Raw genomic sequence first — 16814 nt, 5'->3', positions numbered from 1 at the left:
TTGGAAATCTGACTTCCTAGCTTCTTGAAGCATATAGGATGTAATAGCAAAACAGAATGGGATGTGGGTTGACTTGCTTTTGCTATGGGATGGATAGCTGTAAAAATCACCCCAAGGGTTGTGTTAAGGACTAGGTATCTAATGTGCCTGAGTTATCAACCAAAAGGAGGTTACATCAGGTTTATGCAAGGTAAATGCCCCGTGTTAGGAGGCTTGAAGGGCTTGCTCAGCTCAATAAGAAAAGCAGCCAGGCTTTAACAACAGTCTTCAATGTAATCACACTCTGATGTATGGCTTTCCTGTTGGTAATCTACTCTAGGCTGGAATATGGATAAAGATATATATATATTTTATATGTACACGTACAGATGTTCATCACAGCAATATTTAAAATAATTTAAGGCAGCCAAAATGTTAAACAATTGGGGGAAGAAAACAAGTAATGGAATGCTAGAATCTAAAATTATGTATTCTTAAAGTATGTGCCTTAAAAAACAGAAAAAATGCTCATTATGACATTCAATGGGAAAAAAACAAAACAAAAGAAAACCCCACAGGATATCAAATTGTAAATGCAATACACATTCAACTAGGTTTTTAAAAGGGCATGAACTAAGGACCAGAAGGAGAAATGCCAGAGCATAAATAAACATTAATAATAAGGTACTCTTGTTCAACAAAATGAAGATTTACAATCTAATGTAATCTGGAACCATACTGTCATCCATAAATAAAGTAGGCCTCAAACACTTTTATGGGTTACCTTCTTTGAAAACATGCTATAAGTCAAAAATCTAATTTGATTTTTCCCAGAAAAATGTCATCCGAGGGCATATGACCGACCTTTATTTATATCACCATAAACAGCACAGTTCATCAACGGGCACCTTTTAACTCTCCCATATAAAGCCAAATAAATAGACTAATAGAACAATAATTCCATACATTTTTAATTTACTATATTACAACCAACAGAATCTACTGTATGAAGTTCCTATTTACTCCTTCAGAATTCTCTCATTGAACTTATGACTGCAAATCAGAGGTGATCACCTGGACATGAGATTCAGGGAGTATTGTTTATTTACTTGTTTATTTAGACAAGCATTTTGAGGAGATGACTGAGAAGACTTATCATCTATCACCTGACTTTTTAGAAATATTGACTCGGGACGCCTAGATTCTTCTCCTCTTTTTCTCACTCGACACTTCAGCATAGCAGGTAGAGGCACAGAATCCTAAGTGTCTACCTGTCTCAATGTGATAGACACAATGGTCACGCCGTTTCATCAGCTTTTGTCACCTCATCTTGGAGACCCAGAAGTGACTCAGAGGATGCCTTCCTTTCAAACAGTAAGGACACACCTTCCCTTCCACTGAATGTTCTGTCCTTCGGTCTTTCCCCGGGTCTCTAACTTCGTAATGTTAAAAAAAGGCTTCAGAGCTTTTGGCTGAATTGTGATCAAACTCAAAATCACAAAGCTTTTGCAGGCAAACAAAATCAACTGCCTCTCCACCTGAGCTGCAAATCCCAAATGTCACTTTGTCAAAGGGGTGTGTGTGTCGTAGCAGGCACCCTGAGTGCTGCTTTTTCCTATAATGGCCGTTTTAGGAAATTCTTAAGGAAGACATATGAGGTATGATTCTAAGGGAACAAGGCAGATATTTTTCCCATGAATACACACGAACATTTATGCCCAAATAACTGCCCTCTTTCAGAGCAATCCATTTCTAAATCAAAAGACAGAGAGTGGTGACGAAGACAGTTTATCAGCCCTGTAAGAAAATCAGTTTTGCTGTTTCCAGCTGGGACTGCTTCCCCTCCCTCAGAGAGAGGTCATTTATGCTGGTTGTCGTGAAGCTTTGAGAGGCAGAGACCCTGGGCTCCTGGGCCAGGCTGATGCTGGAAGCCTCGGGGAGGCTTTCTGTGCCTCAGAAAGCAGATGGACCCCGTTTATTTGTGGGCTGCCCACCTGCTGTACGTGGGTAAAATTGGCTGAGCATCATTAATAAGTGTCAAGTCACTAGGAGTCAAAGCAGCTTATTCCAGTACACATCTGAAAGTATCAATACTTTTAAGAAGGACAAAATAAAGTTCTAGAATCCACCATTTCCCTGAGCTGATTCTCTCTGGACTAAGTGCAACTTCTGAGCTCTAAGTCAGCATTTCCCAATATGTGCTCCATGAAACATGAGCTTAGTGGATTACTAATAGTGTTCCCTGAACAGGGGGCTTCACTGGTCAAATGAGTTTGGGGAATGCTGGGTTAGACAGAGTTCAGCGGGCTACTTTACACAGAACTTCCCAGAGCCTCTAACCACGCTGGGAATTCTCCAAGAAGCTCCAGGACTAGAGTTTGAAGACCACACTCTGGGGAAGCATCGCCCTGGACATCAGCTGAGGTTCTGACTCCCCCACGCTGCTAGTACACAAGACAGACGGCCAACCCTGTCGCTGAGCCCTAAGTATCCAAACAGAATAGATGAAGAAAGGCTCTTCACCTACAACTAAGATTCTCTAAGTGTATCCACTTGGTCACACCTGTATTTCATGGCAATTTCTCTGTAATCGAATTAAATGCAAAGGGGCTTGAGCCTGAGATCCGGTCACAGCTTCCCTCCCCCACTTAAAGAAATGCCGAATGTCTGGTGCCGATGTTGCTAAAACTAAATTTTGACTATAAGAGCTTCTTAGCCGGTCCTGAAGGGACAGTCAACACTAACAACATAATCACGACATTCAGGGCTGTTAATAGCCGTGGAGGGAATTTAGATTTCCTGGGATGGAGTATGTAGGGCTGGGTACCACATGCCACCTTTCTTTTCAGCCATATTTCTGTAAATGTAAATTTCACTCACCACTCAGATTCACTTACCGCTCAGGACAGAGAACCAGGAGTTATCCTTAAAAAGTTCTCCTCCATCTCTCACATCTGGTCTGCCCTAAGTCCTGTCAATCATACCTCTCTCTGAGTACTTGTTCTCTCGCCTTCATCCCCATCGCCATGTCCAATGCTATGCCCCTCTTCCCTTGCACCTGAGGACCCAGTCATACTGAGAGACGTGTGGTCTCTAGAAGGGGTCCTGCTTTTCCATACCTCCTCCCTGGTTGCCTACACACATGGGTCTCAGCACCTTGGCTGCCTCCGCCCACACCCCACCCCCCGCCATCTGCTTGGGGGATTTCTACTCCTCCCACAAGCCACCAACTGACTTTGCTTTCCCCCTTCCTACCCTCCCACTTAGCATGTACACTTGATTCATACCGTAGATGTGCGTTATTCCTTCATGTAACTCTTTCCAACTATGCTTTAAGGCATACCATTTTACTCATTCCCCCCCCCACCCCGCCCCCCATTCTCAATACTTACACAGAGACTGACACATAGAAAATGCTCAGTGCTTTTGAACACATGGAGGGATTTTTTTAAAAGAATGTTTAAAAATTAATCATAAGGCAAGCTCTGAACAACATGTCTTAAACTCGGGTTTCTGGGGAGGAGAAGCATATGTGACAGTATGGGACCAGACAGACTCTGCAGAGTCCTGAGGAAGCAAACATCAAGCCCCTTCTATGCATGCCTCTGGAAGTTGCAGCTTAAATGTGTCTTCCGTAAAAGGATTTATCCGGATCCTAACTACATATGGTCATATCGTCCCCTCAGAAAGCCGAGGCTTGACATTGGGGGCTCTTAATACCCTTTAAAGTTATTAATCCACTTTTCATGGTCACGTGATTATTTTGATGGAAGAGGGGATATGGGGTGAAGGAGCTTATGCCTGTCCTTGTTCACTGCGCTGGGCGTTTAGCCTATATCATGCCTTTTAGACCATAAAGCCTCCTTTCTACATGGTTGAGTTGGAAAGATTTACCCTGTTAGTTCATTATTTCAAGCCCCAAAAAGTCAAGTGTTTCTTGTTTCAGTTCCGAAATTCGAATCCAGACTGAGTCCTTTCTCGTAATGGCAAAAACAGAACACCATTCTTGATGCCTCTTAGTACACAGTATGGCTTGTGTGTCTGCCTTCCAGGATTGCTCACTGTTTACAATAAGAAATACCCAAAACTGACAACCTTGCCCACCAGTTTCACCTCCGCACAGATACGGGTGGGTACAAATCACCCCCACGTTTAATCTCCCTATGTAAAAGGGAAGGCCACAACTGGTGATGGTATTTATTCTGAAATAGAGGACACAGCTTCAATTCTTTTGCCTCCTGGCCCTAGACTGGATCCTATACTAGTGGGGAAAGAAGTGCCATAAAGGATGTCATTGAGTCAATTGACAAAAGTAGGATATGGATGGCAAAGTACTGTATCGATATTTTTTTTAAAGTACAGGCTGACCAAAAGGGGGAAGGAAATGTTATTTTCAGTATGCTAATAACAACTCCTAACCCTGGCAAATCATGCACATCCCTCTTTCCTTCTCAACTAACATCATCTCAGTCTCGCAAAACCTCTAGGAAAAAAACACTTCTGCTTTCCACTCGACAGAAGCAGAGGCACACAAAGGTTAAACAAGCTGCCCGAGGATGCTTAAGACCGTACACGACAGGTAAGCCCAGAAGCCACGCCTTGAACCCCACCTGGTGCGCAGACCCTCTGCACACGTGACTGACTCCACAACGTCAGACAGGGTAGGCACGCGCATGGGGCACCCCAGGTGCTTCTCAGTAAGCTTCACAACCAAGACAGCATGGAGTTAAGAGGCCCGTGGGACGTAAGACAGAAGCTGCGCTGAAAGTGGCGGGGCGAAGCAACAGAAACCCATGGCCGAGTGATGCTGGGGGGACCGTCCCGCTCAGTGGTGGCTCCTGATGCCTCTCTAAGGAGTGCAGTTACAGGATGGACACGCCCAAATTAAAACACAGCACAAAAACTTCAAAAGCCAGGACAGGTGTTTGAGAATATCTGTGCCTCCATCTCCCACTCCAAGGAGGGGTGGTCAGGAGGCCACTGGAGAAATTTGCTTCCAAAGGCCAAGTCTTTAGGAATCAGTCTGTTTGGTGGACCAAGGGATACCTGTATTTAGAGACCCGGGAATACAAGACAGATCCTGACCTGTTTCCTTCTATTTCCAACTGAGAATTACTGGGCACCTTCTCCACGTTACACCTGTGGTAGAGTAGAAAGAACACTAGAGTCAGAAGACCGGGGTCCTCGTCCCAGCCCGGCTCCTTCCTCTTAGGTTGGTGACCTCGGGTAATTCATTTCACGCTCCAAGCCTCAGTCTCCTCACCTACCTGCCTTGCCAACCTCGGGGGACTGTTGGGAAGATTACTGGGGACGTTTCCTGCTTCTCCCGAACGCGTAAATGCCTGTTACTCTGTCTCATTTCCCTCCACGTTTCCATCCGTCGTTCTAGAAGCAGTGGAGGACGGGCAGCGTTTGCATGGCGGGGGCAGGGGGTGACCTTTGGAAGGTAGCTTCAGCCTATCCGAGTCTAGCTGCTCACTTGTAAAGTGGGGATAATACTCACCTCAGGAAATGGCTGTGAACCCTCAACAGGATACTGTGCTTTGTTACAGCAGCCAGCACACACAGGGTGCACCGAACCACAGCCTAACCTGGTTTCTGAACACCATCTAGGTAGTCAGCTCTCCTTCCCAGACCTCCATTCTTTTCCAACAGATCACCAAGTTAATGATCTTCAACTGGAAATGACAACCACCGCGTGAGGTCTCTGGCCCTTCTCCAGGCCTCTAGGGAAGACTTTTCTATTAAGGATTTTGCAACTGCACTGCTGGCGTTCCTCTGTGTGGTGGCAGAGACGCGGCTGAGAGGTGTGTCGCGCCCTGGGAGATCCCTCCATCCCCTCCAGATCTTACTCCAGGCCAAGACGGTGCCATCGGTATACACAGCCCACGTCTGGCCACTTACACATCCTTCCTCAGAAACCTTACCCACCGTGCCCTGGGAGAGCGGGAGACACTACAGGAGGCGCAAAGCATAAACCCAGGAGTGGCGAGGCGAAAAGTACAGGCGATATTGGAAAAGCAGAGAATCGGGTGGAATGTCTGACATACAAGGGAGAGTTGCACGTTGGAAGATGAAGTTGGGAAGGTCCTGGGGCCAGGTTGTGGAAGACTATCTTTCCCACGGTAAGAAGTCTGGTCGCTATCGGGTAGGCAATGAGAAGTTACTGGAAGTTCTTAAGTAACCACTGACAAGAGGGGGATCCATGAATCAGAGGCAGGAGGAGAAGCAGGCAGCATGCAGCCGTCCAGGCACGGCCAGCGACGATGGTAAGGACCTGATGCAGACAGCGGGTGAGGACACGGAAGGGGTGGGGGGCCTGGGAGAAATGCTGAGGAAACTCTGTATGTAAGGGCGTGTTAGGAATAAGGCACAGAATTGGGACCACTTTTCTCCCAACACACTGGGGACCCTGAGTTGATGACGGTGTTAACCAAGGGGATACCGAAGCTGAAATAGACCGTGTTGTCTCAGAATGTGTGATAGTGAAGAGCATTCTGTAGACATGTTACAGGACATACTGCAAATACTTTGGATAGAGAGGTGGGCATGGTTCTATGATCTGACACTAACGGAGATTACACCTCATCGGGGAAGGAAGGCTCTGATCAAAGGAAATTCCAACAGAATGCTTTCGAATGATTCTGATAAGGAGTATGTGGGGACAGACCTACACAGGTCAGCAATCTGACTGAAAAAAAGTACAAACACAACAAAAAAGCATATTAAATGATGGTACGGATTTGGCTTTCAAAATGTATGTTACTACACATCAGTTTTAAAAAGACAGTGTGAACACTGGTGTGATTAGCCCATCTTGGATGGAAGACTCAGGATGATGACAACTGAGGGAAAGCCTTCGACATCATAAATACCTAAATACGCTTCAGGTAAAGCACTTTGGGGAGATAATATTGGAATAAGAAAAGGCAACTTTTTAAAGTAAGAGCCCCTCCCTTCTGGAATATGGGTTGACTATATGTGGGCCTTTAAGACAGTAGCTCAGTCTTACTCAAAATGAGGGAAATGCTACCATTGACTTTCCATCTGTATATAGGAATTTGTGTACAGGAATCAAACAAGTCCACTTAGTCCTTAGGTTTGCAGTATTCCCAAGTCCTTAGAAAGGACTATAGTGTAATGGGGTAAAATGCCGGCTCTCTTTTCCCAGGTAAATGCAGTGATAATGATATATATATATATCATATATATAAAAAAATATATATTATATATATATCATATATATAAAAAAAATATATGATATATATATATCATATATATAAATATATATATGAGATATATAAAAATATATATCTCATATATATAAATATATATATGAGATATATATATATATTTCCCCCCCAAAAGAGACCATAAACTCAAGATAATGTTATTATATTCTTATATAAGGGGCTCACGTGACCCCGCCTTCCCTGAATCCCCCAGGCCACCTGCCTGTTCAGTACTATCCGGGCTATCTCCTCTACCGCATGGCGAGCTAGCGGAGGTAAGTACCGTGAGTTTTTTTTTACCCTCTGGCCCTCAGGGCTGGAAAGAAGGGGGGAATAATGCAATTAATATTTCCAGGATCAACGAATGATTTTCTACAATGTGGGGAGAGCTAAGATTCAGAAGAAGCTGAGGCCTTCCACCATTCCTAGGGAAGTCATCAGTGTTTCTTAAAATGAGGGGCAAGAAAAAGACAGTCTAGCCTCCGGGAAGAGAGCAGAGCCTGAAGGGCATCAGGTATCAGGGAGGAAGGAGCCGTCTGGCCACCCCTGGCTGCCCCACCGTGTGCCAGGGTCAGGCAGGTCTCTCCCGCCTCCATCCTCAGAAGTCCAGACCCGCCTCCATCCGCACCTGAAGTCCAGACCCTCTGCAGACAGTGGGGCCCATGCTCGCAGTACACTCCTGCTAGCCTTCACACAACTGTCAGAGGGGGAGGAGGTGGCGATGACCTCCTCATATTCTGTTTCCAGACTCTTCGGGAACATGAACGACGCTCAGATTTGAAAAGCGAGGCATACCAACTGTTGAACAAAAGCTACTGATAGGAGAGTCGATAGAGCATATCAAGAAGCTTCAAATGAGTTCAAGTGTCCAGTTGCAAACTAATTACATCCTGAAAGTGTGTAGATTGCTTTTGCTAATGATGTTTAAGAAATCACACAGAATAGAAATGGAATCAGAAGACTAAATGTCCCACTTTCAAAAGGAGAAGGGAAACTCCAGACGGCTGTGCTTGATGTGGACCTTTGGTCAAAATTTAGAGGAAATTATTCAGATGCCACAGGGCTACAGAGAGAAGATAAATAACATCATTAAGTACCGGTAGGGGGTCCCTTAGAAAAAGCCATGGCAAGCTAACCTCATTTCATTGTTTCGGCAGGGTTTCTAGGTTGATGGATTGAAGAGGCCACAAACACGGTATATCTTGGTTTTAGCTTTTTTTGATAACCTTGAGAAAGGATAGATGAATGTGGGTGACATGATAGCATGGTCATGTGAGTTCACAGACGGTTCACCAACTTTAAAGATTACTGATTAATAAATTCACGTCAACCTTAAGTGATTTTCAGGGGCATGTTATAGAAGACCTGTCCTTTGCCCTTTAGAAGTTCCTTCGCAATAGCTTATAGCAAATCTTCGGATGACAACAACTTAGGAAAACAAGTAAACGTGGTTGTGTTTTGTTTTTTAAAAAAAGGCATAAAATAATCAGTGTTACATCAATAGACTAGAATGGTGGTACAAAAATCAGTAAGATGAAACTACATAAGAATAAGTCGATACAGGATAAAAAAAAATCAGAGGTTTAGCTGAAGGCTAACCTTGGCAGCATTCACGTGAGAAAAGAACTGTGTGTATCTTTTGCGGGAGAGGGAGTTTTTCAAGAAGTCGTGTTTTCAACGTGAGTTAACTCTGAGTCAAGGTTGGTGAAAAATGTTAACACGCTCCTGAGTTATGTTAACAGAATTTTGGTGTCCAGAATAAGGAGGTTCACCATCCTGCAATTAGCCGCCATCGGAATACCTCTGGAGTTCTGGGTGCTATGTTTTCAATGGGACACTAAGAAAGTAAAATGTGTCTAAGGGTGGGGCAGGGTGGGGCGGGGTTGGGGGCGGGGACCGGGATGGCTGGAAGTCCAGGCATCACTCAGATAGCAAAGTGAGGTGTTACAACCCCAAGGAGAATGTCCTGAGGCAGATACGTTTATGAATATTTTAAAGGACATTTCTCGGAATGAGAACAGATTGACTCTTGTCGTGTTTAGAGCTGTCCTTTGGTGTCGCGAACGGCTTCCTGACACAGTGAGCTAACGCTGGGCATGTCCGCACAAGGTTAGATGATGGTCTGCTAGAGGCGATGCAGGAGGACACACCTGGGAAACTGGACCAGGGAGAGCTAAAACCACTTCTAACACTAAGAATACCCCCTAGGACTCTCCCTCCTTATCCAAGTAACTATAAGCCATGTCTCTAGACTTGGAATAGCTCCACCAGACTCAGACCCTGCTTTTTCACCATCACCATCTCTTCACAGGGGCAATTTTAAAGGATACAGATGCAAATTAGGATGAATCCCTTTTCCAAGAAAAAAAAGATCTTAGGTTAAATATTATATAAAGGGAGAATATAATTTTAAAAGCCTTCTACATAAGCATGCTTAACAAAGCCTTCCAGTAATACTTCATATCAAGTTTTCTATTTGGAGAAATAAAATGGTGGGAATGGTAGCAACAGATCAGTGCTACATCTAGTAGAGATTACCACAGAAAAATTTTACATTTGTGAATCACACAGAATTATTGGCTCTCGGTGGGGGGAAGAGGGGGTCACATTTTTTAAAAGCATCCCCCTAAAAAAAATTAGGACTGGCACTGAAAACGAGGGCAGTAAATAGACACAAATTATCCTAGTTCTTTTTAAACAATAAAAATACATCTGTCCCAGAATCATGCAAGAACTTTGAAAAAAAAAAAAAACTGTCTCATAAGAGCTAATTAATTCTTATGTATCAGTTAAATATAGATGGCAGTTCTTATTTAATACACTGCTAATGTACACGACTGTCAGAGCTGTAACATTTGACTGAGGTGATGGGAAGGAGGTTAGTCCAGGTGGTACTTCTTTCACAGGTAGGTTGAGTTACTATATTAGTCACTGACTTTACTGGTGCAAAAATCTCAACACATGGAGAAGTACATTTCTCAGCAGCATTTTCTAAAACCAACCAAAAATATGATGTATCTAATTAAGGCCCTCCTAATTTGAGTACCTCCTACTTGAGCACCAAATTTGGTAAGAGACATAAAAAACATAAACTGAGTAAGTGCTTTTTTTCTAGAGGATCACTAACACGAAATATACATGGAACATGTAGCAGTGGAGAATTTAGAACATACTTCCCAGAAGTACCTAAACGTGGACAGTAATAGAATGGGCCTTACCAGGGTACTTTAAGGAAAAGTAAAACAAATAAATAAAACCAGAGAAAGGGGGAAAACAAACAAAGGATTCAGTGCCCGCAGGCTGAAATATTTAAATAGCCTCTCCCTATAGTACAAGCAAAGACATGCTCACTCAGTCATCATTCCCAGTGAAGCTGTGTTTTCTGGTTTTGGAAATAACAACATGAAAACCGTATGAGCAAGGACATTTTCTTTATAGTGCTCAGAGCTCCATTCGCCTACCTGATTTGCTATAAATTGTCTGAAAGGCGGATTATTAATAATTAAACTGTTCAAAGAGCTCTATGAACTCATCAAACCTTCCTAACGCCTCTAGAGGCAGGTACAGTAATCATTCCATTTTATGGACTCGGAAACTGAGGATCAGGGAGGTTAAGTAAATTGCCCAGATGCCCCACACGTAGTAAATGGTAGAGACAGGATTCAAATGCAGGTAGTTAAACCAAGACAAGAGCTGATACTACTGTGCTATGCTTAGCTGAGGTTAAAGAGACCTAACTTCAGACTACTCTGTATTTGGGGGTGGCTTCTGGAAAAGTCATCAGCCCATAGCCCTGTGCGCCAGGAAATCACAAACCTAAAAGGCTATGGAGCCAGCAGGTGATATAAAGGAGTGAAGTGGGCCAGGTGCGAAAAACACGATGATAAATGGCAACTGACACTCCATGTTGGAGGGACGATGGTGACCGATCGGGATGGTGGCCGCCTAGAGCAGACAGTCTGCAATGGGTTGGGGTGTGGGTTCCATTCCTACTGTTACCTTAGGGAAGGCTAGGTAGAGTGCTGCCAGATTTTTAGGTTTTTCAAAAAAAGGGGGGAGGGGGAAACCCTGACGTTGTTATAAGAACTCTCTCCAGCTTTATGTGTTTGCTTAAAAAAAAAAAAAAAAAGGAAAAAAAAAGAAAGAGAAACATGAAATAAAACCATGTGTTGGCAGTACGTGGTCCACTGGCTGGTGACTTCTTTTACACCATTAAAGGAGGAGAGAGCCACCACCTGGCATAAAAGGCCTCGCTTCCAAACCTCCAAGGACTTTCTTGGCTCTTCTCAATGTTACAGCAGCCCTAGTAGGCTCACTCAACAGGCTCACTCAGCAGGTAATGAACACAATGCCTGTTAGATATCAAGGCACACCTGGTCAAAGCCACAGACATTTTCACTCTCCCGGGACAAAGGCAAGAAGTTAGAGGTATGTGCAGAGTGATACTCTCTGCTTATTTTTCTCTACACCAGGGGCTGATAAAATAAGGTGTAACTGTCCAACCTGGCTTCCTGGAAACTACTCCTGCTTCCAGCCAATCCACCAGTACAGTTGGGGAGGAACAGAAACATGACAGAGAGAATTACTGACTCTGGGTTTACAAGGAAGTTTGCATGTTCATCTGGGCAAAGAATGATCTCGTGGCCAAATTTTCCTTCCTAGATTACTGTCATTCCCCTGTGTCAATGAACAGCTTATCCAAACCTAATGTAATGGGGCTGCCCTTTGTGGCCACTTTAGAATTCTCAAAGGGAATGACTTAAAAAAAAAAAAAAAGGAAAATAATAGTGAAAATAGTAAGCAGGGAACCTGAGAGAGCTGGTAGGTAGAGAGAAGCAAGAAATTCTGACCCTTCCACATGCATCTGCTCCTATGTCCCTTTCACCATTTTTGAAGTCTTTATATTTTCTCTAAGGAGCTATCAGTAAAACCCCATGGTTGAAAGTTTCTTGCTTTTTATACTACTTAATCTTCATGATGAGGTTTTCTTCCTCGTATGAAGACATGCAACTAAAATTACCATGAAGAACTAAAAGCACAACTTAAGTTATTTATAGTAAACAATTCCAGTTATATAGAGCAACACCAGTTAATGTCAAGAATTTTTGGTAACGAAAAATTGATTCACGCCACTACGTAACTCAGAGGAAAAAAAATTTCAATTTTTCAACTAAAATGAGATGTCATCTTCCTATTAAAACTGCATCACGTGATTACTGAGTAGAAATCATATCAACTAACCAAAATGTAGCCTAACTAGTTTATCGACTATAGAGGGCTGCCTGACACCCTAGAACATCTTTACTTCGGTTTTCAAATAATTGTTTATTGTTTAAAAATGGCCTGGGGATAGTGTCCAGTACAGATTTCTCAAAGTTCACATTCAAAAGTTCCATGAAAAAGAGGGAATTTGCTGAAAAACCATCCTGTCTAGGTAGGGTTATGAGAAAGAGGGAGATGGCTTGAACAAGTGCTCAAGGAAAGAAGGAATGGTATTTTTGATGGAAGCATCAGTTTGGCTTAAACCAAAGTCCTAGCATGAATATTTACCTTAAATATGTGATAGGACTCTTTTTCTCCTCTAACACCTCAATCCAAAGGTATAATTTCACTCTCCATCCAATCCTTCCACATCAGTGATGGTATTTTGGAAATCCTTAAGAACCCTTCTCCAGCTTAGGTTTTTTTTTTTTTTTCCTTTAATTTTGTCATCTAAACTCCTATTTCCAAATACCTTAAATAATACCTGGTAAAATATCACACAAAATATCCAGAGCAGGGCTTCCCTGGTGGCGCAGTGGTTGAGAATCTGCCTGCTAATGCAGGGGACACGGGTTCAAGCCCTGGTCTGGGAAGATCCCACATGCCACGGAGCAACTAAGCCCGTGAGCCACAACTACTGAGCATGTGCGTCTGGAGCCTGTGCTCCGCAACAAGAGAGGCCACGATAGTGAGAGGCCCGCGCACCATGATGAAGAGTGGCCCCCGCTTGCCGCAACTGGAGAAAGCCCTCGCACAGAAACGAAGACCCAACACAGCCAAAAATAAATTAATTAATTAATAAAAAAAAAAAAGTGACATTCTTTAGCTTGGCAATAATATTAAAACTTCTTAAAAAAAAAAAAAATCAAGAGCAGCCTCTCTGAATAGAGTACAAGTTTACTGATACCTCTGGAGCAAAAACCATCAAACAGGAGGTAGAAAGGGGCCTGGAACCCAGCATACACCTGCATAAATCTTGCTCTGAGGCAGCGTTACCTGTGGTCTTGATGAAGATGATGGAGGTGAAGGAATGAAACGCTCACCTGTCTTTGTAGTTTATCACAGTGTCAATGATAGCGTTCATCTGCTTTGTCAGTTTAGGGGGATTTGGTGACAGTTTCTCAGCTGGAGGGCGACCTCTCCTCTTCTTGGCCTTTTCCACGTCTTCTTTCGCAGGATCTTTATCCACATTTCTTCGTCTTTTTCGCTTCTTAAGCCGTACTTCCTCTTCCATTTCTTCCAAATTGCCGTCTTCAATGGCCTGTTAATAGGGAATGAAGGAGAAAAATTCAAGACAAGAGAATACCGAAAAGAAAACAATTTACATAAGTAGAATAAAATGAAACTAACAACAACAACAAAAAAAGAGTAAAAGTTAACAGTAATCAGTGAAGTAAGAAGAAAAAATAGAAGACCACCATATTGGATAAATGCATCTTTCACCCAAGTCTATTTCATGAGCAAAATATGTGAAGGCCCGAAACACTAATAGCAAAGAATGTGACAAATATGAAAAGATCTATACATTTAAGTGTTTGAAAATAACGAAAACCAAATGACATTTCAGCTCAGTATAAGAAAAAGACCTTTATTGTCTCATTACTGTAGAAGGTAAAAGGTAAACCAAGAAAAGGGGTGAGTGAAGAAAAAATTTCCCTAAGACGACATCCTTACAATCATATAAGCTTTGATCTTCTCTTCTTTGAGGTTTAACATCAATTTATTCGTGATTCACAACATAAAATCAAAATTCCATCCAGATTTTCTTCTAACGTAGCAATTAGTAAACAAGGAAACGGGAAGTACAAAGCCACATTCCTGGGTAAACGCACTTAAATCATCCAGATCAAGAACACACACACAAACAAAAAACACTTTTTTCCAATTACCTGCAAACGCTTGCTTTAAACCAGAGCCAGCAGCACTAATGCAGAGAGATAATAAAATAGCTATAAAAACAACCAGGTATAAAAAGAAACCTGTTCATAAATGGCTAAAAGATCCATGTGACAGACCCAGAAGTTTAAACTTTTTTTTCCCCCTAGTAAATCTCAAAACTTAAGAAGAATAAAGGGAAAAAAAAACAAAAACAAAAACTGCAAAGAAAAAAACAACAATAGATAAGAGAAAATTTGACCATGGAAAAGAAGATTTTTAAAAAGACCTTGAAATTACATTTCGAGATTGGTTTCTTACACAAAATAACTGATGTTATTTGTTCCTCCTGCCCCTCAATATTGCCTCCAGTATGTCTTGTGGCTGAAAACAGCTCTAATCATCAGGCAATTACCTTCATTTCTCCACAGCACCAAACATGGCTAATATTTATGATCATGTGAGTATAACAATCAATATAAAGAGTGATTACAGCTCAGACATAATTTCTTTCACTTATGTACAATGCCTTCTGAAAAAGAAAGGTTTTGTGAAGAAAACCTGGTGCAGAACACAAAACAACCTGGCATGTTAAAAATGCCAGTGGGATTAAAAAAAAAAAAAAAAAAAAAAAAAGGTTTTCTATGCATCTTCCAACGTGCAACCCCAGAGAAGCAACATGCACACAGACAGAATCCTAAAGGGACAGTCTGAGCCTAGGCCTTAATAATCAAAAGACAATTTCCATCACGATCCTACAGTGTTCAGATGATAACCACTATGAAGGAGGCAGGGTCTGATGGGTTATGAGGAAAAAGAAAAAAGAAAAAAGAAAAAAAAAGCTCCACGTTATTTCATTAATATTCATTTGCCTAAAAGCAGGACACCCACTATACAGCTAAACACACTGCAGCTAAAGCGAAGATCAAGAAAAGGAAATTGTCCCGCAAATCTTGGAGGCTGAACATGCTAATAATAAATACAGCATGCAAGGCTGTCAACAGTTAATGGTACTGCTCTCCTCAAGCACCCAGTTACACACAGAAATACGGAGAACACCGGCTTTTGATGTGTTACACACCTACACATGCCTGGGATGTAGTTCTACTGAATCTTCAAGACGGCAACGAAAAAGGATATTTACCTTACCACTATCAGCAGGCCGGCTATCGGAAATCACAGTTAGTGGGGATAAAATTAACAAGCCAGCAAAGCAGCGAGCTGCTAGTCTCTTCATCAGCTGATCAGGAAAAAAAAGAGAGCTGGGGAAAGGCTATGTTTTCATATACAAGTAATTTTATTTTACTGAAAATTTAATACTGAAAGGATTGTGGATACTCAAATCTGCTGTTTCATTCTACCCACTACAAGGCCCGAAGCCTTCCTCCTTCAGCCTGTTTTAATATTGACAACTACTTATCATATTTTTTTCCCCCTTATTATTCCAGGCAGCAGAATTAGAGATTTTAGCTCAGGTGGTTTCTGATTCTTGCTTGCATTTGAACAATTAAGCCAATAAGAAAACAAATTAATATTCAAATTTATTTTTAAAAAATTAAAACCAGGTATGCTTTTATATTTTTTATTTTTGTATTTTAAAGCTCATTTTAGTGCCTTGAAAAAAATAGGCTGCATGATTTTGGAGCAGTCTAAGATGATTTTTTTTTTTTTGGATAAAAGACTTTTTCATTAAATGCATGTAAGTAAAAGCAATGTGCATGTTCTCAAATATTTTAATACAGTATGTTATTCTCTTTAAAGAAAATCCCGAACAACTGTGACACTTCACTTTCAGTTTCATGCTGTAAAATTTTTCATTGTTTTTCTTTTCTGTGGGATAAATGATGAGGGGGAAGTTGTGAAAAGAATATTTCTACTTTACCTCCTCCCCCCTTAATTTTGCAAAAAAGGAACAAAGCATAAGCTTGTGATATTTGGACTTTTCAATCTCTAAATCTGGGAGTACCTAAGAAGCGAAAACAAATTAAACTGCAAAAAGAACCAGTGAAACGATTTTTATTACAATTGCTAATACGTGCAGATTCTTAGTAAATTTAGGTTTTGGAATCATAAGGAAACACACAAAGTACTGACCATTATTCCCCTTAAATTAAGGTTTTATGCAGGAATGCAGAGAACTACAAAACATCTTCCCTCCTCCCCAAAGACCCCAAACACATCCATATGCAGTGCTTTATGTTCAGGGATTTCTAAGGGTCTTTTTCTAATGGAAAACAATTCACTAAATATTTCCCCGTGCTTTTCGCACTTCGAGTGGAGTAAGATTACTCCTGCCTGTAAGTAAAATTATGCATGGAAAATTTTAAACTATTCTCCTCTTTAAAAAATTATTTATTCAACTGGCTTCACTGACACCACTCAGGGCTAGGGGCGAGTGACACACACACAAAACTTGCTACACAATGCTCAAGTACTACCCCACAAAGAATTCCCTTCCAAACCTTT

The 16814-nt window shown here is 41.8% G+C and overlaps 1 protein-coding gene across 3 annotated transcripts in view; it reads right to left on the bottom strand.

Moving 5' to 3' along the window:
• SMARCA2 (SWI/SNF related BAF chromatin remodeling complex subunit ATPase 2) overlaps window positions 1-16814 on the bottom strand; it is a 173490-nt gene that overhangs the window by 20661 nt on the left and 136015 nt on the right. Inside the window, exons 28-29 of one of the 3 annotated variants that reach the window (XM_082470824.1) lie at window positions 13517-13734; window positions 5065-5118 (exon numbers count right to left, since the gene is read on the bottom strand). In XM_082470824.1, coding sequence (XP_082326950.1) covers window positions 5065-5118; window positions 13517-13734 — 272 coding nt within the window. Of the gene's footprint in view, window positions 1-5064; window positions 5119-13516; window positions 13735-15492; window positions 15601-16814 lie in introns of those variants that run through there. The other 2 variants (XM_082470826.1, XM_082470825.1) reach the window with 2 other exon arrangements.

Source organism: Balaenoptera physalus (genome assembly GCF_965194825.1).
Source record: "Balaenoptera physalus genome assembly, chromosome: 7".
NCBI lineage: Eukaryota > Metazoa > Chordata > Mammalia > Artiodactyla > Balaenopteridae > Balaenoptera > Balaenoptera physalus.
This window is presented reverse-complemented; position numbering and strand designations above follow the sequence as displayed.